Source organism: Rattus norvegicus, chromosome 9, assembly GCF_021556685.1.
Source record: "Rattus norvegicus strain SHRSP/BbbUtx chromosome 9, alternate assembly SHRSP_T2T, whole genome shotgun sequence".
In the NCBI taxonomy this organism is placed as follows: Eukaryota; Metazoa; Chordata; class Mammalia; order Rodentia; family Muridae; genus Rattus; species Rattus norvegicus.
In genome coordinates, this window is record NC_141542.1 from 72348537 (window position 1) to 72371206 (window position 22670).

General features: G+C 42.2%; 1 protein-coding gene and 1 long non-coding RNA gene across 4 annotated transcripts in view; one reads left to right on the forward strand and one right to left on the reverse strand.

Moving 5' to 3' along the window:
* Plcl1 (phospholipase C-like 1) overlaps positions 1 to 22670 on the forward strand; it is a 337263-nt gene that overhangs the window by 275720 nt on the left and 38873 nt on the right. Inside the window, 4 exon segments of the mRNA NM_053456.2 lie at positions 939 to 3413; positions 6916 to 7119; positions 18712 to 18787; positions 20696 to 20805. Coding sequence (NP_445908.2) covers positions 939 to 3413; positions 6916 to 7119; positions 18712 to 18787; positions 20696 to 20805 — 2865 coding nt within the window.
* LOC148003734 (uncharacterized) overlaps positions 4195 to 22670 on the reverse strand; it is a 69560-nt gene continuing 51084 nt past the window's right edge. For 2 of the 3 annotated variants that reach the window (XR_015629560.1, XR_015629561.1), the window contains 2 exons: positions 20398 to 20562; positions 4195 to 4324 (listed from right to left, as the gene is read on the reverse strand). This is a non-coding gene — a long non-coding RNA (uncharacterized LOC148003734). The remainder of the gene's footprint in view (positions 4325 to 20397; positions 20563 to 22670) is intronic. The other variant, XR_015629563.1, reaches the window with a different exon arrangement.

Consider the following 22670-nt stretch of genomic DNA (forward strand, 5'->3'; position numbering starts at 1 on the left):
TCCTTCCAAAAGAGGACCTTTATGAGGACTTCACATTTACAAACCAAAATGGGCATAGGCTTTCTCTTTTCTCAGGATAACACTGAGCAATAACATGAAGACTGTATGTTCAGATCTTATTTGGGAAGTAGAAATTAAAATTCAGAGAGGTTAAGTGACTTATCCCAGTTAATATACCTAGTAAGTTGAATGAAGAAATCCGAAGACTACTTATTTTTGGCTTGAGGGCAATGTTCTCTGAAACATTCATACTCCTGTGCCATGGGTATGCTTATGAGATCTAGTACTCTAAGTACATTAAACATGCATTTTAGATATATGTTCCAGGGAGAATTGTTTGAATTAGTAATGCAACTTTATTAAACTTTTAAAAATTAGTAATGGAAACTTTATTAAACTTCATTAAAGTGATGAATTATCCAGTTTTAAGTGGAAGGGGTCAGGTGCTCAGTGTAAATGAGTTGGCAGCAACAGAATAGCAATAGTCCAAGGCAGATAAAAATCTATCATCCTGCAATTATGAGTACTCATCGATTAAACATTGGCAGTTTAAGGAAGACAATAAGTGTAAAGGGCTCTACACATGTTAGAAGGGAAGACCACAGGCCACATGTAACCTGCTGAACCCAGTCTCATGGATGCTGTCTGCTGTACCATTAGTGGAGGTTCCTAAGGCACTGTTCCTAAAGCATGGTTTCAGATGAGCCAACGCTGGGCTTTATTCTTGGAGGGCACACATGAGTTTATAAAATAAGTTTCCTTTGGAGCCTAATGGTATTAATTCTCTCTGTCATTTAACTTGTGAATCATTGAAAAGGTAAATTTCAGACTAGCTTCTGTTAGATAACAGACTGCTCAGAGTTTGAGACGTTCGTACAGTGTTAATGAATTTGTGTTTTCTAAAGGAGATTGATCATTCTTTTCTGATTTTTTTATAGGATCCTTCAAACCAAAAATGTGGTGGCAGAAAGAAAACAGTGTCTTTCAGCAGCATGCCATCGGAGAAGAAGATTAGCAGTGCCCATGACTGCATTAGCTTCATGCAGGCTGGCTGCGAGCTGAAGAAAGTGCGACCGAACTCTCGCATCTACAACCGATTTTTCACCCTAGACACTGACCTCCAGGCTCTACGCTGGGAACCTTCCAAGAAAGACCTCGAAAAAGCCAAGCTGGACATTTCTGCCATCAAAGAGATCAGGCTGGGGAAGAACACGGAGACATTCAGAAACAATGGCCTTGCTGACCAGATCTGTGAAGACTGTGCCTTCTCCATACTCCATGGGGAAAATTACGAGTCTCTGGACCTAGTTGCCAATTCAGCAGATGTAGCAAACATCTGGGTGTCGGGGTTACGGTACCTGGTCTCTCGCAGTAAGCAACCACTTGACTTTATGGAGGGCAACCAGAACACACCACGGTTCATGTGGCTGAAAACGGTGTTTGAAGCAGCAGATGTTGATGGGAATGGGATTATGTTAGAAGATACCTCGGTGGAGTTAATAAAACAACTCAACCCTACTCTGAAGGAATCTAAGATCAGGTTAAAGTTTAAAGAAATCCAGAAGAGCAAAGAAAAACTAACTACCCGGGTAACAGAAGAGGAATTCTGTGAAGCGTTCTGTGAACTTTGCACTAGACCAGAAGTGTATTTCTTACTTGTTCAGATATCTAAGAACAAAGAGTATCTGGATGCTAATGACCTCATGCTCTTTTTAGAAGTTGAGCAAGGGGTCACCCATGTCACTGAGGATATGTGCTTAGACATCATTAGGAGATACGAACTTTCTGAAGATGGCCGCCAGAAAGGCTTCCTTGCAATTGATGGCTTTACCCAGTATTTATTATCTCCAGAATGCGACATTTTTGATCCAGAGCAAAAGAAGGTTGCCCAAGACATGACCCAACCCTTATCTCACTACTATATCAATGCGTCCCATAATACCTACCTGATAGAAGATCAGTTCAGGGGGCCAGCTGATATCAATGGGTATGTGAGGGCTTTGAAGATGGGCTGTCGAAGCATTGAGCTTGATGTAAGTGACGGTCCAGATAATGAACCCATCCTGTGCAATAGGAACAACATGGCCATGCTCCTTTCCTTTCGAAGTGTTCTGGAGGTGATAAATAAGTTCGCCTTCGTCGCTTCAGAGTACCCACTCATTCTCTGCTTGGGGAATCACTGTTCCCTGCCACAGCAGAGGGTCATGGTTCAGCAGATGAAAAAGGTGTTTGGCAATAAACTTTATACAGAAGCACCTCTGTCTTCAGAATCCTACCTCCCGTCGCCTGAAAAACTAAAACATATGATCATTGTGAAAGGAAAGAAATTGCCTTCGGAGTCAGATCTGTTAGAGGGAGAAGTGACCGACGAGGATGAAGAAGCTGAGATGTCCCGGAGGGTGTCGGGAGATTACAACGGTGAGCAGAAACATATCTGGCTCTGCCGAGAGCTCTCTGACTTGGTATCCATCTGTAAATCCGTTCAGTACAGGGATTTTGAACTGTCTATGAAAACCCAGAACTACTGGGAAATTTGTTCATTTAGTGAAACATTGGCCAGCCGGATCGCAAATGAGTATCCAGAGGATTTCGTGAATTATAACAAGAAGTTCTTATCAAGGGTCTACCCTAGTGCCATGAGGATAGATTCCAGTAATTTGAACCCACAGGACTTCTGGAATTGTGGCTGTCAGATTGTGGCAATGAATTTTCAAACTCCTGGTCCAATGATGGACCTCCACACCGGCTGGTTTCTTCAAAATGGGGGCTGTGGCTACGTCCTCAGGCCATCTATCATGCGAGATGAAGTTTCGTACTTTAGTGCAAACACAAAGGGCATTGTCCCTGGAGTGTCTCCCCTGCTTCTTCACATCAAGATCATCAGTGGTCAGAACTTCCCAAAGCCCAAAGGAGCTTGTGCCAAAGGGGATGTCATAGACCCCTACGTTTGTGTAGAGATTCATGGAATTCCAGCTGATTGCTCCGAGCAAAGAACTAAAACTGTACAACAGAACAGCGATAATCCCATTTTCGATGAAACTTTCGAGTTTCAAGTCAACCTTCCCGAGCTGACCATGGTCCGTTTTGTCATTTTGGATGATGATTACATTGGAGATGAGTTCATTGGGCAATACACGATACCGTTTGAATGTCTGCAACCTGGGTACCGGCATGTCCCCTTGCGCTCCTTTGTGGGGGATATCATGGAACATGTGACCCTTTTTGTCCACATAGCAATAACCAATCGGAGTGGCGGAGGAAAAGCGCAGAAGCGAAGTCTTTCCGTGAGAATGGGGAAGAAAGTTCGAGAATACACCATGCTCAGAAATATCGGTCTTAAAACCATAGATGATATCTTCAAAATAGCAGTTCATCCTTTGCGAGAAGCCATAGATATGAGAGAAAACATGCAGGTAGGAAAACAGACTCACCTTCTTCCCCTGCTTCTGCTATTCGCACCCATTTAAACTAGTGACTATCGTGGTTTACCAATAGCTGGCTCGAAAATATTCAGAAATATACTGTGCCGATCCACGTGCCACTTAATTAGCTTCCCCGCCACCTGGGATAAAGCAGGTGGCTTCTAATTGTGAATACAAGGTTGACTTTGGCCAGCTAACGGCGCATCAATATGGCAAAATGCTGGGTATCTCTTCAGTGTTTTAGCATGTGATGATTAATGATCAGGAATGTGTACATGAACAGTGTGGGGAAAGTGAAATATAAAACATGTGGATAGGTGCTGGGGATGTGTCTCAGATGGTAAGAGCTCTTGCTGTGCTGTGCACCGATAAGGAGCGAGGATCAAACCCCGCCCCCAGCATCCACATAAAAAGTTCTGTGTGGCTGAGAGTACCTATAACACTGTGTCTGAGGAAAAGATGGAGTGGGTTGGATCAGGAGACTCTACATTCTCCTCTGGTCTCTGTGTGTGCCAGGCATATCTACGTGATGCACTCGAGTGGGAATGTGCATGCACACACACAGTTATGTGGATAGTATATAAAATACATATCCAGAGTATGCCCACTGTTTAAAAGCATATTCGTAGAGTACTCATAGATGTGAATATAGAAGAGAATTTGAAGTCGTATTATAAAAGCGATGCTCATTATATTTTCAGTTATTTAAAGGTGTACCAACAAATTATTACCCACGAGAGAAAACACAGCTAAACAAAGAAAGCTCAGCATTTAATTTTTTTAAAAATGTATTTAGCCCTCTCTTAAGTAGGTACTTTAAGTGAAGGAATGTGGATTCTGGGATAAATCTGTCCCCACGTGGTCCTGAGCAGATGATCGCTGGTCTCTGATGGTCCGTTTTTCTGCATAAGGCAAGATTGAGAGAGTTACACCACAGGGCTGTTGTGAGAGCTGAGAGAACATATAACAATCACCCAGTTTTAACATGGAGAAACCCAGCCTGCCTTTCCCTTCCTTTTGATGCATGGCCACAAGCTTCTTTTACACACTACCTTATATAGTCAATTAAGGACAGCGTTCTTGAGACATTAAGAGACAATAAGTATTCACTAAGGTCTTGTGTGGCAAAATGAAAATAACTCAGTTTACTTCATTCCTTTAGCCAGCATTTTTTTAAAGAACTCACCCACTCAGAGACTTTGCCCACCAGAAAGCAGAGACATTAGAAGACATTTCTCAGATCCTGCAGTTAATAAACGTCAAAGTTAGACTTTAAATCCCAGAGTATCTGATGCCAAAATCCATTACTGCCACATGAAGCAGAAGCACCAAGCTGTGACTTAGTGAAATTATTAACTCACAGGCAAGTTCTTCAAAGAGCCAAGTAGTCAGGAAAAAAGTATAATACAAAATTCACATATGAATACCCATAGTCAGATTATGTATGTATTTGTTTCAAGGTGGGTCGCTCAACCACTTTGTTAAAAATTAGCCTCCTAATACACTGTCATCTTCTATGTAGTATTTCCCTACATAGATTTGGCATTATTGTAAAGCCCTATGTTAGACTGCCCATAAGCCATTTTTACACCTAAATGCATTAGAAGTCGACTCTATGTATTTCTTGAAAGACAGCCTTTATCTCATAGTTTTAGAATATATCTAAAGAAGAATTTGGCTGGGGTGATGGCTCAGCCAGAAAAGCACTTGCTGCATAGGCACAGGGCCTAGATTTCAGACCCCTAGAACCCACCTAGAAGATAGGTATGTGTGGCGACCTCCTGTGATCCCAGTGCGTGCCCAAGGCCGAGACAGGGGATCTCTGAACTAGGTGGTGACCTGCATTATCTAATTCATGATTTCTGGACCTAGAAGGAGAGCTTGCCAAAAAGTAAACGGTGTGCTCCCAGGTCTTCTCCATGCCCCCACACATGTGTATGCCCCTGCATGCATGTGTGCCCCACACAGAACGATACATATACACACACCACATGCACACCACATATAATACACAGAAAGAAGAGCTATTTATAAGGCTGTTCTAGGCAGAGTTAATAATTAATGCTATCCTAACAAAGTAGCTTAGATAAAGGCATATTTGGAGAGTCATATGTAAAAGAATAAAAATACCATGATAATTAATAAATTCACGAGACACTCAGTAGGTTAGATGCTGCTCATTATTAATAGATGTAAAACAGCCACAGTTCTATTCTAAGTTATTACTCTAGCATCAGTTTGAGCACACTAATAACAGCCACACCGTCTGCAAAATGTGTTACTGTCTCATTAAGGAAGAGAAATTAAAAAGCACTTCCCATGGTGTCATTTAACCAAGAGTGAGCTCAGATTCAAATATTATCTACCACTCTCTTCCTTCATCATCTGTCATCTCTGTCTGCTGATGAGTCTGTCTCTTCGCTTGTTTGTCTTGTAAATCACTTTCTCTCTGTGTATGTCTGTCCCTGTGTGTCCACAACAAAGAGCTTTTGCTGTGCGTTAATTGAACAGCACAGAAAGCATCACATGGGTAAGAGGGGATACTTAACAGAAGTCTTTAATAGAGCTTTACAAGGGGTTAAGTCACTGACTTCAGCTGACCCCAGCTGACCCAGATAGAAAACAAAGGCTGTCAAGCAATATCCATAGGTTCTTCCAACCTGTTTGCTATCTCCTGCATTTATTACCATAGCATACGTACACACAGATGTTACTCTTGGCTCAGGGGCATGGAAGAGAAGACTTTAGATTAAGCTATTTTAGCTTATGTTGAAAAGGGTGATTATATGGGAAATCCACAGCAAGTAAGATTGGTCGTTACACTGCTCTCTTACTAACAGGGTACACAGAAGAAAATCAGTCTTAAGTGACTTCAAGGTGTACTACAAACTCAGGCTCTGAGGCCCAGCAAAAGTTCCAGTCTCTTTGTATGTAGAAGATATTTTCATGTTAAAGCGCCTCAATTTTGTTAAAGATTATAACGTCAATGAGTAAGATGGCCATGCAGTGCATTTTCTGTGCTGTGCTGTGCATTTCTGATGGGCTGACAAGGCAGCATTGGTGGCTGGTCAGATGGAGGTGGTGAGCACTGGTGTCCCACTGGCCTGAGATGCTAAGAGAGATGGCGTCTTGTTCTTGAGGCTCTTCTGAGCCCCATGATATAAGTTGAATGCAGTATTCATGGGAAGGGATTGCTAGTGTAGGGGCATTCCTGGTGCTGTGTCTGCCAAGCACAGAGCATCCTCGAGTCATAACCAGCGGTGTTCCTGATGGCTCTCTGTGGTCATTGGTAGATGCTAAAGCCAACAGTTCAGGTTGTGAGTGAGCTGTCTGTGTTACCTCTGCAGGTCGCAACACACTGACTTGGTTGTCATCCAGGCTGCTCTGCACTGTGCACATCTCTGGAGGGTATAACTGGGTGAACTCACTGGGGTGTAAACTGGGGTGCAGTGCCGCGTGTTCAGACATGTGACTCCGTGTTTTCTCCTTGTAGAACGCCATAGTGTCTGTTAAGGAGCTGTGTGGACTCCCACCGATTGCCAGTCTGAAACAGTGCCTGTTAACCCTGTCCTCTCGTCTCATCACCAGTGATAGTACTCCCTCCGTGTCTCTGGTGATGAAGGACTGCTTTCCTTACCTGGAGCCTCTGGGCACAATTCCAGATGTGCAGAAGAGGATGCTGGCTGCATATGATCTGGTAGGCGGTTGCAACTTCCTGCTACTTATCTCAGTGTATGGACATCTCGAAAAGCAGTGGTTCTGAGGTAGAATTCTAGTGCCCAGAGCAGAGTGACTGCCTCTAAAGTATGGTTGGAGGTGGCAGCCAGAGCTTACTGTTCAGTGTCCATTAAGCCCCAGGGATGCCTCTGAGGACATGGCAAATGGAACCATCTCTTGTTTTTGACAAAGAGTGAGTGATTTCCCAGTCCTCAGAAGCATGCCTCCTCCTCCTCCTTTTCCTCTGAATGATAGCTCCTGACAGACAGAGGCTCAGGTCTCAGCACCACTTGATGGTTGAGATGGAAGGCTTGTATGTCAACATTTCTAAGCTAATAATACTATCTGATTTCATTCTGAATATTTAATAAAATCTATGTACTGATTAGATTTGGGGATAACTTTATTTTTGTGTTTGTGTAAACAGAATTAAAGAGCAAATGACAAAATGTCTAGCATACCTAATCAGGTATAAATAGGCATATTTAACTAGAAGAACACGTACAAACCAGTAACAATAGAAATATGTAGAAACTCCAAATATCAATCAAGAGTAAGTTCTCCCACATGTGATGTATGAAATTTTCAGGAAATAAATTTAAAAAGCAATGTATCTTTTAAAAAACCACCCAATTATGGCTTAAAATGCAAACTTTTATTCAGAAATTTGGACAGCAATTATCTGGGGAAACTTGGCTTTTGCCAAGTTCTTAGGTGCCTAGGCTCTTTCTAATCGTCTGTTCTTCTATTCTTTGCATTTAGCCCTTATTTTCAAGGTCTAAAAGGGCAGCCAAAACTCTACTCATAATATCTGTCATCTACACATCAGGAATGATGCGGAAGACATATTTTCCTTTATTTAGGATATTATTTTCTGGAATTACAGACAGAAAAAATATTACTTTTCCTTCCTGTTCATCAGCCTAGAGTTGATATATAGCCACAGTTAATTGCAAAAGCCAATGTAAAAGTCCCATTTCAAGGGGTCTAAAAGTTGTCTCTTCTGTTCCTAAGAAGTAGGAGGAGAATGGACATCAGGGGACAACACAGGCTCTGCTTCAGAAATCAATAAGCAATCCTCTTTTGCCTAAAAACCTATCAGGAAATATACAGCACATTTATCTTTAAAATAAGCTTCCCATTTCATAAGTTAACATATGAAATCAAGTATGGTGCTGTGTATGCCCTTATAGTCCTGGCTACTCCAGTAAGATGTTTTAAGCTCCAGAGACCAAGGCCATTCCAGTCTGAGTACGATGAGACCCCAGGCCCCTTTCCACTAGATCACCAGCTGTGCCCTGTGCTTTCAATCACGGCTCTTCTAATCTGGAATGTAAGAAGACAGGGTTCTGGTGATAGTTCAGTGGGTTAAGTGTTTACTGTGCAAGCATCAGGACCTGAGTTTGAATCCCCAGTACCCACATGAATGTCACACCACACCTCTGTAACTGTAGTGCTGGCAAATAGAGGGAGGAGGACCTCTGGAGCATCCTGACCTGGCATTTACCAAGACAGTGAGCCCCAGGTCACAGTTCACAGTTCAAAAAATGGTAGAGGGCAATGTTAATCTGTGGTCCTTGCCTCTGTATGAAAGTGTATGCATATTTGCACACACACACTTCCAAACATGCTTACACATGCACACATACAGACATTCACACACTTTTACACACACATATGCATATACACACACACATGAAGGGGAATTTAGGAAGATACTTTTCTTTCTCTGCCTATTCAGCAAAAGTAAATTGCATTATACATTGTTGGAGAAAAGTTGGAGAAAATTACTTAAAATGCTTATTGCATTTGATCTGTGTACTTCTGGTTTCTAAAGATTTATTGTTATATATATATATACATACATATATATACATACTGTACATACACACACACACACACACACACACACACACACACACACACATATATATATGATTTTCATAATGGTGACATGGAGGGATTAGCTAAATTACAGATAGGAACCCAGGAACTGGAGAGAAGGCTCAGTTCAGAGCTGTTTCTACTCTTGCATAGGCCTCAGGTTCCATTCCCAGCCCCACCATGGCGGCTTACATCTGTTTGTAACTCAGCTCCAGGTGATGCCACTTCCTCTTCCAGCCTCCACAGGCAACGGCACACATGTGGAATCACTTATACAGACATTTAAATTAAAATAAAATGATTTTGAAAAGATAGGGCTTCATCTAAGGGACTCCTTCGAAGCTATCCAAGTCGGTTGTTTGGAGGACCAGTAAATTGTTCAGAGGACAATTGCATGTGTTTTTGTGAAGCAGTCTGGTTGCAATAATGTACAAGCAGTGAGATTTAAATTGCGTTTGTATTCATATGCACATGCAATCCTAGGAAGACATTAACAGTGACTGCTTTTGTTTGTCACGAGTGAAACTTGTTTTCTTAGTTCTTTTCCATATGCTTCCTGTATTTACCAAAGTCTTTCTAACAAACAAGATAAATGCATAGTTGAATAAAATAACTGTTAAGAAAATACTAATATTTTACCATTAAAAATAACTAGGAGAAATGCACTTAGCATAAACACGTTCTAACTGACGTGAAAAATCCCTCCCTGAATGCACTCTGCCCACAGATGCGGAGTGGGGTGGGCTCACCTATTGCCTGTGTCGCATTTTTTGTGAAATCAATTTTTTTTCATCATAAAAGTAGGGATTGAAAGCTGTTCAGTGAATAGGTATAATTGCCATCTAAGAGGTGAAATTAGGGTACTAGTTGCCATAGAGACAGACAGCAGACATCACTTATTCCCTTGTAAACTGAGAAAGGAAAATAATCCATTGTGAGGGCAGCTGGCCCCAGAGCTGGGTCTGACTTAGGAAGAATGGCTCTCGGGCTGCGGTTGGACAGTGCCTGCTTCTTATCACAAGTGTCTGATGGTGTCTTTGTCCTTTCTGTTTACCTGCTAAGTCCAAAGCGTAATATTATGCTTTCTTTCATCTCTGATTTTAAAACACAGCTTACGATTGTAGGCAGAGCCAGGCTTTAACAAAATCTGAAGTAAACCCATGGGAAGCAGAGGTAGCTAAATGGAGTCCAGTTATCATTTCCTGTGGAAATGGCTTCTCACTTTGGTAGGAAGCTGAGTGAAGGTAGCCTGCTGTGGACTGTGCAGCCAGCACGTCACAGACACGCCTGAGAGCACTGCGGCGTCTGTATTGCATATTTCTGTAACAGTGCAGGAGTTGAGGAGGGATGTGCTTATGCGCCCATTGACCCTGAAGAAAAGAGCCTCATTTTCAGTCTGTTTGACCGCAATGTATCGGTGCGCCTCTGCTCTCAGAGTATTAGTGCTTGTGGTGATTTTCAAGAAGTCTCCTGAGATACTCTGTAGACCCAGAGTGATCATCTGACAACATAGACTAGATCGTGTCACAATAGTTCATCAACTCCTTGGTAGCTTCAGATTTAGGGCCGTCCGTGATCTAATACCTCTGCAGACTTCCCACCCTCCTCACTCTCCCCCAGCCATCCTGACTTTGCTCACTCAGACCAAACTTGTTCTAGTCTCCAGGCTATTATGAAGCATACTGCATTTGTTCCTGGAGTGTCCTTCCCTTGCCTGGAAAATCGCATGCTACCCCTTAATTCTTATCAAGTCATTTCCTGAGATATGCTTCCCCAACTACTGACCCTCACCTCCATGCTATTTCGTAGGTGTTTCCCCACCACACTATTCAGATGTGTTGAATACTATTCTGCTCAATCTTTTAAAAATAATTGCCTTTATCTTCTGAGTCCCTCAACTTGAATGTGTGCTTTGTAAGGGCCGAGCCCTGTTTGCCTCACTCTAGTCTCTTTAAAACCATGTTAGCACGCAATGTGTTACAATCAATTTCAGTTGGTTAAACAAAAGCTGCAAACGTCTGTTACTAATGCAAAAAATGTAGTTTTAGCTTATGGTGGGATGCCCCACTTCCATTTCCTCTCCAGTGCCAGCCTTGGTGACTTGCTCCCTGTCCTACAAACTCAGTCAGAAGGACCACAGCCTCTTTACCGTCCCCATTCCCTCCGATTTACTTCCTACCACCTTCTTGTCCCCTACCCTTGGATTTCTATCCCACACCACTCAGGTGAAGACCTTTTGCAAAACTGATTTTATTAAGAAATCATTCATAGATTGACTCTATGCATGGCATCAATACACCTCTTTTAGATTATCACTTGGTATCTGTGCTCTCAGTCTTTCTATTAGTCAAGGAGCAAACACATTCTGGATGCCTGTTCTGTCAAGGTGCCGTGTGAAGTGGTAGAGATTTTCTTTAGCATGGTTGTTCTAATGGGAGGGTAAAACTTAAAAGGGGGGGGGGGCAGTGACACTCAGCTGAGGGTGATCAGCTACTCCCATTGCTACTTCTTCATTGTGATTGTAATGGAAATATCTGCTCTGCAGGTATCCGATGTGTGACCCCTGTGAAAGTCTCCTAAAGGGGTCTTGACCCTCAGGTTGCGAACTACTGACAAAAGAGTCCTCTGAGATGTCACTGGGCCACCTTGAACCTTCTCCACTAAACAATGATCACACTGTGGCCTCCCTGGCACTTGGCAGAGTTGTATTTGCAAATAATTTGGAAATGAGAATGCCATCTGACCTTTATGTGCTGTTTTCTTTGGATGGCTGACTTTTTACTTCTTTAATGTTCTACCAGCCTAATTTTTCATGGATAGTCAAGATCTATTTGCTTAATATATTCTAACCTTTTACGTGTTTTAAATTAATGAGAGCTTTGGGTAGTTTGTGTTCTGAGTGCCTCATTCAGAGATAGATCAGTTATAGAGGAGTGCAATGGTAAACTGCAAACCAGGGCAGTCTTCAAAGCTGACTTGTGGACTGAATTATTTAGCATTAGCATAAAAGTTAAAACCTTACCATGGTAAGAGAAACAGATTTTCTGATGATAAAGAAGTCAGACAGTCTAGAGAACATGAATCTCGGATTAATCGTTTACTAAATCTGTTGGGCTGTGATTTGGAAAGCAGCTGGTTGTACTGGCACAAGAAGGAATGTAGCAAAAAAGAATTAAGTGCCATCTAATCGTGTTTGGCAACTGAAGTAGTGGGCGGTATCACAATCAAGCCAAGAATAATGGCTTAATTCCACTCTCTTATGTTAGCGTTAGTGCCAAAAGATTGTTAGCCTCAAGATGGAAAAAAGTCTGTAGTCTCCTCTCTCTCTCTCTCTCTCTCTCTCTCTCTCTCTCTCTCTCTCTCTCTCTGTGTGTGTGTGTGTGTGTGTGTGTGTGTGTGTGTGTGTAAATGCACATGAGTGTATTTGTAAGCCCTCTGACTTGGGTACTGGAATCCACATTTGAGGGAAGCATACTGCCCTTCTAACTACTGAGCCGTGTCTCCAGCCCCATCCCCGGCCCCTGCAAGATAGCCCTGCTAATTGAGAGCAATTTCAGTTGAAATAAGTAAATCAATCAAAAATGTTCTTCTCCCATCACTGCCACATTGTAAAGTTTGTGGAAAACATTCTATTAGTTTGAAATTCAAAAAGTATACTAATTTGCACAGCAATAGAACTCAGAAAGATAGTTGTGTAGGTGTGTGTGCCCAACTCGAACTAGCTGTTTCAAAACAATGAACTTAGTGCATGGACACCTCCTCACTCTTGAGTACAGCAGTGTCTTCTGACACATTTTTTGCAGTTGTCGAATAATGGAATAGTTGTCATCTTGAGGGGTGACAATTTCTACTTGGTGCCAGGTTTTTAAAACATTGGCTATAAAGGATACATCAAGAAGAATTATTTCAAGACGCTTCTTTGATCTAGCTTCCATGAATCCTGATTGGACCTGTGTTCCTCACTCCTCAAATTTTTGGAACACTTTAGTTAAAGGCATTGAGCTAGTCAAATTGGCCTGAAAATTGTAGAGAGGTTTCATGTGATGATTTATTTTGTTGGTTATATTGGAATAAAGAACCCCCAGGGCAGAAAGAAGGTACAACTTTGAATATATCTGTAAAGATTTTTTTCAAAGAGGATGAATTGAAGGTAAAGAACCAATCTGGATGTGAGTGACGTATAGAATAGTGTCATGGTCCCAAACGGAGTGTAAAAGGAAGAAGAAAGATGCTGGGCAGTGCCAACGTCTCCTTCCTTAGGCTTTCTGGTCTCCCTGGAGGTAAGAAAGCAGCCCTTTACCTACCACCATACCTTCACTTCCGTGACAGCTGGCCTTCCTCAAGTGACCCAGACAACCTTCCTTCTTTAGGTCCCTGTTTGCTGGGTATTTATTCATATCAATCAGAGAAGCTAAAATCTCACCTGGCTTTTTGTGTGAATGACATAAATTGTACTAAGAACTGGGTAAAAACCAATGTTTTCAAGCAATTTCTCAAGGTTAGTTGGCAGCTGTTTTGGAAATAGATCCCTTTATGAAGAAAGCAGCAATGGTGGTAGAATTGTCGCCACCACAAATGTGGAGACAGAGGATTTGGTCAGCTCTGCTCAGATTTTGTTGTGTTTATAAAAAGATAAAGAGAGAGGGAATACGTTCCATGGAGATGTAGTCAGGTATGGGTGAAGGAGGTTGCTCGGTGGGCCCATGCTGAGGTGTCCCTTCCCCCTGAGGGACCAGCCACACAATGGTATAGTATAGAATAAAGTTTATTCAGGACATGGGGAGGGGAGAAGAGAGGGTAGTAGAGCGCAGAGGCAGACAGAGAGAGAGAGAGAGAGAGAGAGAGAGAGAGAGAGAGAGAGAGGAAGAGGAAGAGGAGGAAGAAGAAGAGGAGGAGAAGAGGAGGAGGAAGAGGAGGAGGAGGAGGAGAGGCTGGTCATGAGCATGTGGAGAGAGGCGGGGGGAAGGGAATGGGGAGAGAGCAAGAGCAGGAAGGCAAGAGCAGAACAAGAGAGAGCAAGAGGAGGGGGGAGGGAGGGAGGAGGGGGCAAGTAGCCCCTTTTATAGTGAGTCAGGTATACCTGTGGTAGCTGTGGGGCAGAGCTTAGACAGAATGCTAACATACTGTCATAAATCAGGCTGGGTAGTGTGAGCTGAGGCTAGACCCTGCACAGGACACACATCATTACCATCATGGGAGGCACACAGGGAGATCACTTCTAGCTTCTCAGCAGCTGGTGGGTATTCTGAGTTTTATATTTGTTTTTGTTCCATAGAAAGTTGGCTATCTTCACAGGGTTGAGTGCTTAAAATGGAAAAGATGTTGGTCTACAAATGGAGCTGATATTTGTTTATTAGAGAGTATTCAAAACTACAGAGAACTGTCCTCATCTAGTTGGCAAATATGTGGGTGGCAGCAGTCCTGTTAACAAATGTGCTGAGTTTAGTAGAATTCAAGATAGACGACTTTCAACAATTTGATTGGATAACCCATCATATGACTAGAGACCTAGAGACCCAGAGACCTGGTGTTTGACTAGAATGAAGGCAATAGATGGATGGCTTAGGGGAAAGAAGAGCGATGGGTCTGTAAAGCTTCATAAACACTCTCAAGCAGGAGCCTGTCCAAATGTCTACCTCCTTCTAAAATGTAGGCATGTGCATATGGAGACTGCCTCTAGTGGCTGACTTATGCTAAGAATTTTGTCTAGAAGAAGATGTGGCCATGGCAACCCTCTACTTTTATGGATGCTGCTGAGTGATGGTCCCCAACTTGTTCTTGTAGTGGAAACTCAATCTTTAACACTGATCACAGGGTAACACATAAGCTTGGGTCTAGTGCTCACACTGATCACAGGGTAATGCATAAGCTTAGGTCACAATCCCTGGATTCCACTCCCAAGTATTGTTCTAACCCTGTGCCTTTTGCCAAATCAGCTCTCAACTCAGATTCTTTGTCTGCAAAACGGTCTTGTCCGTGACAAATTATCCTTAAAGTGACTCTAAATAGGAAGTTAGGTGTGACTGTGAATTTAAACAGAATTCCACAGAAAAGTAGCGTCTATGCAGAGTTTTTGAGTCATGATAGGATGAAACCTTACCATTCATCAGTTCAACTTCCCTGTCCTATCTAGAAGATGTATTCATTCTCACAGCAGGCTTCCTGGTCTTCAGGCTCTGCCCCTCTTCTGTGCTATTTCCTGAGCATTAAGTATAAAATCGTGTTGTATGTATGTCAGTTGGGGCTGGGCACCCCCACAGTCAGTTTTTCTCTATAGTTTGACCAGCAGTAGTGTTCTGTAATGGTCTTCTGCTACAAAAGAAACTCCTTTGTTGAGTGGTGAGATCTACACTTCTCAAGCTTGGCCTGATCACAGGACCGCCTGGCTGGTTCAGAGGTTTGATACACAGCAAGTGCATAAGGTCAGCAGAAAAAAGGGCTGGCCACGGTGGCCGTGAGCATCCAGCAGTGAGCAGCAGTGGAAATCTTGGTGACACCCAGGCCTAATGAACTAAGGCGCAGTATCTCTGGCTCTGTACTTTTCCACCCTGTCTGGAGCTGTCACCTTGCAGAGAGGAAGTTCTAAAACCATAGGCCAGCGGGGAAGGAACCATGTGGAGGTAGTGATCTAAGCCCTCTGCTCTACTGACTTCTACTATTGATCCTTTTTGGTGGTTCTTTTGGCCGATGTCAAGAACAGTCAGAATGTGGGAGAGCATCCATGTGTGGCCTTGAGAAATCAACCTCCCTACCCTGAGCCTAAGCCTGAGCTTGGAGTGGATTGGGAAGGGCAAGCAGAACTCAGCGAGAAGTGCAAATAGTACTTAGCGTTCACTGCAAATATTGTGTGAATATTCTCATCATAAGCTGTATATGCATACTAATATACTAGCGTGTGTACACACACACACACACACACACACACACACACACACACACACTGAAATATGAAGGGTAGAAACTAGTGTACAGTCCTCTTCTGTTCCCTGAGTGTGCCTGGCAGATCGCACCATCATTGTTTTACAGCTCACATTGTGTCTGGGGAAGGAATCATGGAGCGTCTATTGTAAGGTGCTATTTGCTTGGGCTTGTGAGGTTGTTTTCATTTTCCCTGTTGGAGCCTGTGCAGTTTAGAACAATATAATATAACGGGACCAGTTTGCCACTCTGCAGCCATTTGTAAGTTGTGATTCTCTGGAGGAAATATGGGAGTGGCAACTGTCTTTCAGCTTTCTTCCAACATGAAATTAATTTCTTTCCTGGCAGTGCCCTGGCTACCATTTGGGAACACATGGCTTTAATTTAGCAAGGTAGCACAATCAACATTTTTCATTTTTACAGATAAAATAAAATGTTTAAAAAAAAACTGTTTCATCTCACATATCAAATATCTATGTTGTGCATCCCCACTTTATGCCACAGGGAACGTGAGCCTCTGACCTTAGAAACCACAACTGTGGATCACTAGAATTGAGAGAGACAAGGTTAGTTATGAAATGTCTGTGATGGGAACAGAGAATGAGAACTGAGGCCAGGCAGTTTCCTGTATGTGAACATGGAGAAGGGAATAAGAGACAGAGCCAGGCAACTCCAAAAGGAGGATGATGAGTAGTTGAATTGCTGAGCTGGAGAATTAGGACAGAGAATTGATCAGGGGACAACTGATGAGAGCCAGGGCCAATGTCTGACTGTCACAGTGAGTTCTGCACAGCGTCCAAGCAATGGGTGTCAGCTGGATTTGTTAGGAAGGGGAGATAGGGACACTTACCAAATCCACTGGAGTATTCCATTGGTGGTTTTGTTAGCTCATTTTAAGTTAAGAGATGAGACTAGAGACAGAGGAAGAAATTATAAATGCAAGATCAGAGGATCCTTAAAAAGGTCTTCATGAGATAGAGGGGAAATGACATTGCCAGTCTGGACAGAAGAGTCAGAGTTGGCGAAGAGGACACTTCCATCTCACCTGGCCACAGGGGCGGTGGCATTATAGAACTTTGCAGGAAATGTAGTCCATAGGGGATCTGTAATAAAATACTGCAAATTGACAGAAAGAGAGCTTCTTACTAGTAGATCGTGTCATGTTTTCTCGTTTGAGTGTAAAACCAACCAATTGATCTCAGTTAAGATACTATCGAAGGAGCTTATCAGTCACCTTTTAAAAAGATTGCCTTCCAAGGAACAGATTAGAATCTGGTTATAATGGATGGTGTGCATGTCCTTGTTTGTGCCTGTGGGCTGGAACAGGACTGCTCCTGTGTGTGAGCCATGCATTCTCTTATGGGCATAATGGAGGCAAAATAAAAGAGATGACAGTCAAAAGCAGATCAGGTTGTGTGCGAGGAGTGGGGACTCTGACTTAGGTCCATCATTAATTCCATTTCACTGGTCCGGAGTTTTAACCTTATAGTTTTTATATCTACAAAAGAAAGGGATTGATGATGACATCTAAGGTTCCATAGCCTTGAGGTCTATATTTTAAAGCATGTCAATGTATTGTTAGTTGTATTACCATTAGTATAACAAATACCTGAGATTTACCTATAGAGAAAGATGGTCTATTTGGGCCCACAATCTTAGAGGTTCTAGTGCTTGTGAGGCAGACACTTTGATTACTGGTCTCTGGTTAAATGCCGCATGACATAGTCATAGTCGGGGCACTTAGCAGAATCAACCATTTACGTCGTGGCTGGAAGGGAAAGGGAGGAAGAGGGAGGGATTCTGTCCACAGCCCCATTGAAGGTCATACTCTAGTGCCATGAAGACCTCCCAGGAGGCTTCCCTCACTTGCTATGGGCACCTTCCTAGGGATCCAGCCTTTAATACATGGGGTTTTGGGGACATTTAAGTCCAAGACTGTAGCAGTAACATGTTGGTTAGGCTAAATGTGGGGTTTGTCCAACCTCTGAGAATGTTTCTCTTGCCTGAGTGTCAGGAAAACGTTTTGCCTGTGATTTGACTCATTGGAACATCTGATAAATTTTGAGAAAAGAACTTCAACTGATAATGCATTTGTAAATGCTGGAAATGCCTTAATTACGTTGGGGTCATATGGAATTTCTCTCTAAATTCTTTTACTTGATAGCCGTACAGTCCCTGGCCACCACCGGCCATTAGATAAGTTGTTTTAAGCCTTCAGCTCCTTCTCCTGTCTTTCATCCCCTACTTCCCTTTCTTTATTTCTATCCCTTGCTCCTTTTGATCCTTTCTTGCTGTTTAGCCCTGGCTGGCCTAACCTTCTCTATGTATCCCCCACTGACCTTTGCCAGGTAAACAGGCCGGCTTTGAACTTGTAGTCATTCTCTTGACCTTGCTTCCCACATGCAGTGGTAACGGCATGCACCATTACACTGGGCATCACTCCTTGGAAATTGAAGGTGTTATTCAGTTTAAACCTTCACAGGTTTTACAGTGTTGATGACTAATTTACAGTGTTGATACTCATTTATTCAATGGTTATTTTTTGTATTTACCACTACATGCCTGCTATGTTACACAACTGTGACAATTGTAAGAAAGGTGTCTCTTGTCTTGTGTGGATGAGAGCTGGGACAGAGATTTTCCCATCTCTCACCATCTCTCATGATGCTCCCCCATTCTTCGGTAGATTTTGAGGGCATCTCTGTGCATTGTTTGTCCAGTGAGCCAGTTGAAAGATTCCTAACCACTACTCTTTGATGTTTTACGACAGATGATTCAAGAGAGTCGGGTCCTCATAGAAATGGCTGACACAGTCCAGGAAAAAATTGTACAGTGTCAGAAAGCAGGTAATGTGTCTTTGTTCTTCTTTGTTTAGAAAACACAATCACAAGTCACTGAAGCTTCAAAACTTTCCTGTTCTTCCACATAAAATTAAGATATTTCAAGGCAGTGTTTACAGTTTAAGTTACATTTGTCTTTGGTAATGGAGACCTTTGGGTGGTGGCAGGTTATATCTGTGTATAGGAGGGGGATGTTTGAAGAGGTCAAGAGACAAGAGCTTATGAATAAACCCTTGTGGTTGGGGCCTCTTAGACCCTTTCACTGCCAGCGGGGAAGCTGTGGTTTTATGTGGCTGTTTAAACACTTCCCAGTTCGGATTGGAATCATCGTCCTATTTACTTCTGTATTTTGGCTCTTCCCAATTCTCACTTTAGATTTAAGGACGGGAGGGAGTCACATATCTGTACATATCCACCGATGCCTGTTTATGTTTCATCCGTATCAGTAAGCTTTTGCTTCTTGGATCCGTGTGCACCTCCCTCCACACATGAAGTGATAATGATGAGGAGAGACAGAAGACAGTGCCGACAGTGGCTATATCAGTGTGCTTATGATGTTTGAAGAGCATGATGCACTATTTACTTGGTCCTCATAACAACTGTCCGTTCCATCCATCTATGGATGGGACATGTAAGAGGCTGGTGAATGATCCAGTCTCCGTGTCAACACACAATAGAGTTGACTAGCTTGTAAACGTGTACTCCTTACTAGACTTACCAGCGAGCAATTATGTATTTTAATTGACAGAAAAACGCAACAATCAAAATACCCACAGTCTTCACCACAGTCCCATTCAGTGACACTTACTCCCACTGTTTCCCCAGGGAGGATAGTGAAGGCCAGCAATGGCAAGGGTAGTTCAGACCCACACATCTAGTGAGTGGGTGACCTAGAGTGGAAGCCTGGGCTCTTCGCTCCTGCAAAGTCAATGTGATTTTAGTTTATAGTAATAAAAGTAAGGTGGCTAGACAAGGTGTGAAATCTCTATCCAGTGGTAGGATGTTTCAAGCCCAGGTAGGACACTGTCTATTCCCAGATGGACCTGTCTACGTTACTCAAATCCAGAAATTCAGCTGGTTCAGTGGCCCTGCCTAGATGTCACTTCAAAGATGGGTCACCAGTAAGCAGAAGCAAGTTAGAATGCTCACAGCAGAGCAGAAAGAGAATCCAAGGGCATTTAATCCAATGTCTTTCTTTATACATATAAAAGGCTGATCTGTGTATGAGAGATTAGAGCCTGTTAGTCCAAGACCAGCTAGCACTGAGGACGATAAGTTCTGGGAAAGAAGATCTTGGCTCAGAGTCAGTCCCAGTTCTGAGATGAAACAAATTGTCCAGAAGAGAATGTTACTCTTACCTTGAGGTTCCTAGGGAAAGGCTTCAGAAGAAGCTAGTGATGTAATTTATGGCATTCAAGCCTGAGTGAATGGTAGAGCAAAAGTACATGAATGGTCACTCTGAAATACGAAACATGCAGTGTTCCTAAGATTTTTTTTTAAGTCTTTTTATTTGGGATCAAATCTGTTAATTACTGTTTTACCTGCATGGACCCAAGGGCCTGCTTTTAGAGCATAGGGCTGGTTCATTAACCAAAGCAAATGGCGTGCACGCTCACCTGAGCTTACCTCTGCCTCCCACAGCCTTCCACATAGAAACGAGGAAAAGGACAAGTGAGGTCAGGGGCAATGGTTGTCTGTGCTCCTTCTTTTCCCTTGTGTTTCTCTGTGCATGAAGGCTGCTTAGAACGAAACAGCCTGTATCAGTCATTCTTAGATGCCTTCTATGTGAATAGAAACAGACAAATTATGAGTGAACAGGAATATAAATATACTCTACTGAGAACATTTCATGGTAAAAATGCATGTTTTCCCGGGATATGTTCTACCTTCTCTTATGTGTGTTTTGTTTCAAAGGGATGGAATTCCATGAAGAACTTCATAATCTAGGGGCAAAGGAAGGCTTGAAGGGAAGAAAACTCAACAAGGCCATCGAGAGCTTCGCTTGGAATATTACTGTATTGAAGGTACACGAGTTCCCTTGCTGTTCCTTTTGTTGTTTCTCTGCTCTCCTTCTTTGGAGAGAAGTATCATCTGCTAAGTACAGTGATTCGAATTGTAAGGCTTGAGGGGCCTGACCACTGGGTTGGCTCTAAGTGTTTTTATTTAATTTTTTATTTTTCTTAATAGGGCAACAGGGTACATGATGGAGGCAGAGGTCAGCACATGAGTGAGACCCAATTTTATTGCTGTGTGTGTGTGTGTGTGTGTGTGTGTGTGTATGCATGCATGTGTATGTGTGTGTATGTGTGCATGTGTCTGCATGTTGTATGTGTCTGTGTGCTGTATGTATGTGCATGTGTGTGTGCATACTTGCGAGTATACGTGCGTGTGTGTGTGTGTGTGTGTGTGTTTATGAGAACACTTCTGCAAGTCAATATGGCTTTTTCATTTCTGTAAAGTCATGCCAAATTCTGCTGGGAGAGTTCTAATGTGAGAGATCTGGAACAGTCGTATGCTACAGAATATCTGGGGCCCCTTAGAATTTTTATTTTAAGAATATTTACTATAAATAAATTTCTTCTTAACAATTTTTAGAAGTCAGTTTCTTGAGATTGCAAATTGCTTTCTGCTACAAATTAATTTGAAATTTGAAGTAAGGATTCAGTATTTTATGTTTTCTGATATGAAAAGAGAAACAACTTAGGCAGTTAGAAAAACTTATTCTAGACATTGTGTTGGGAAAAACCATAAACAAAAAAATTAATAACTGTTAATACTTATAGAATACCTATTACACCCAGTACCATTTATTGACAGTCATATGGGACAATCTTAGTAAATCCCTGTCACTATCATTTTACAGATGAGATGGGCTATTTGGATCTTAAGTGTTACCAATGGTCCCAGCTTGTTAATGGTACAGCTGAGGTTTGAATCCAGGGTCCTGTCTTTAACCTGCTTGGCAGAGATTCTTCATGTCTCTGGAAGTGTGAAGTGATCTGTAAGACATATTCCACGTGTCTCTTAAAAATTGAGTGCATATGTATTTATTAGTTCCCACTGTGTGAGATTTGTGGTAGGGATTGACAGACATAGATAATACAAGAAACTTTGACCTCTTTAAGTTGCAGCCTGAGGCAGGGGCAGGAAGGGCATCATTTGTCTGAGGAGTGGCCTGCAGTATTAGAGGAAGAGCTCACTAGAACTTTAGAATAAGACTCTTAAGCTTTTTCCACTTGCCAAATTTTCCCTGAGAAATTTTTATGAAATGCCAGGTGTACAGATGTATGAAATAGTCATATAAGTAATTTGCTAATGATAAATATAAAAACATTCATTTTTAAACAATTATAAAACATATAATTATACCATTATTGAAGAGAAAATGAAATTTTCACACCAGTGAGATGGATGTGGTTATTTGTCTCTACATAAAAAGATTAAGTCTTGGCTAACTTTGGTTCTGCAGGGGCTAGAACATCTCAGTGTTCCTGATATTTTGACTTTATCGTCAATGCTAAGACAGACACTTTGTATTCTACAAAAAGGCAGAAGCACGTTTAGGGCCATTTCTGAAGCTGTAGGAAACTCTGATCTAATCCCCACCTACAGTTCATGTAATCATTGTTTATGAAACCATGTTATCAATTAAAACAGAAATCTTAAAAGTCAACACTTTTGAAACAAAACAGTCCATGAGTGTAATGATTTGCTATTAATGGGCTGAAGAAAGAGAGCAGAAACATCCAGTCTTTGTTGGTGGTACTTACACTGTCCTCTTGCTGTAAGGACAGAACATTTTGTACATACAGGGAGAACAATGCATAATGTTGAATAGTTTCAAGTGAAGCAATGTTTGCTAACGTGACAGCATGCACAGTGCAAGCAT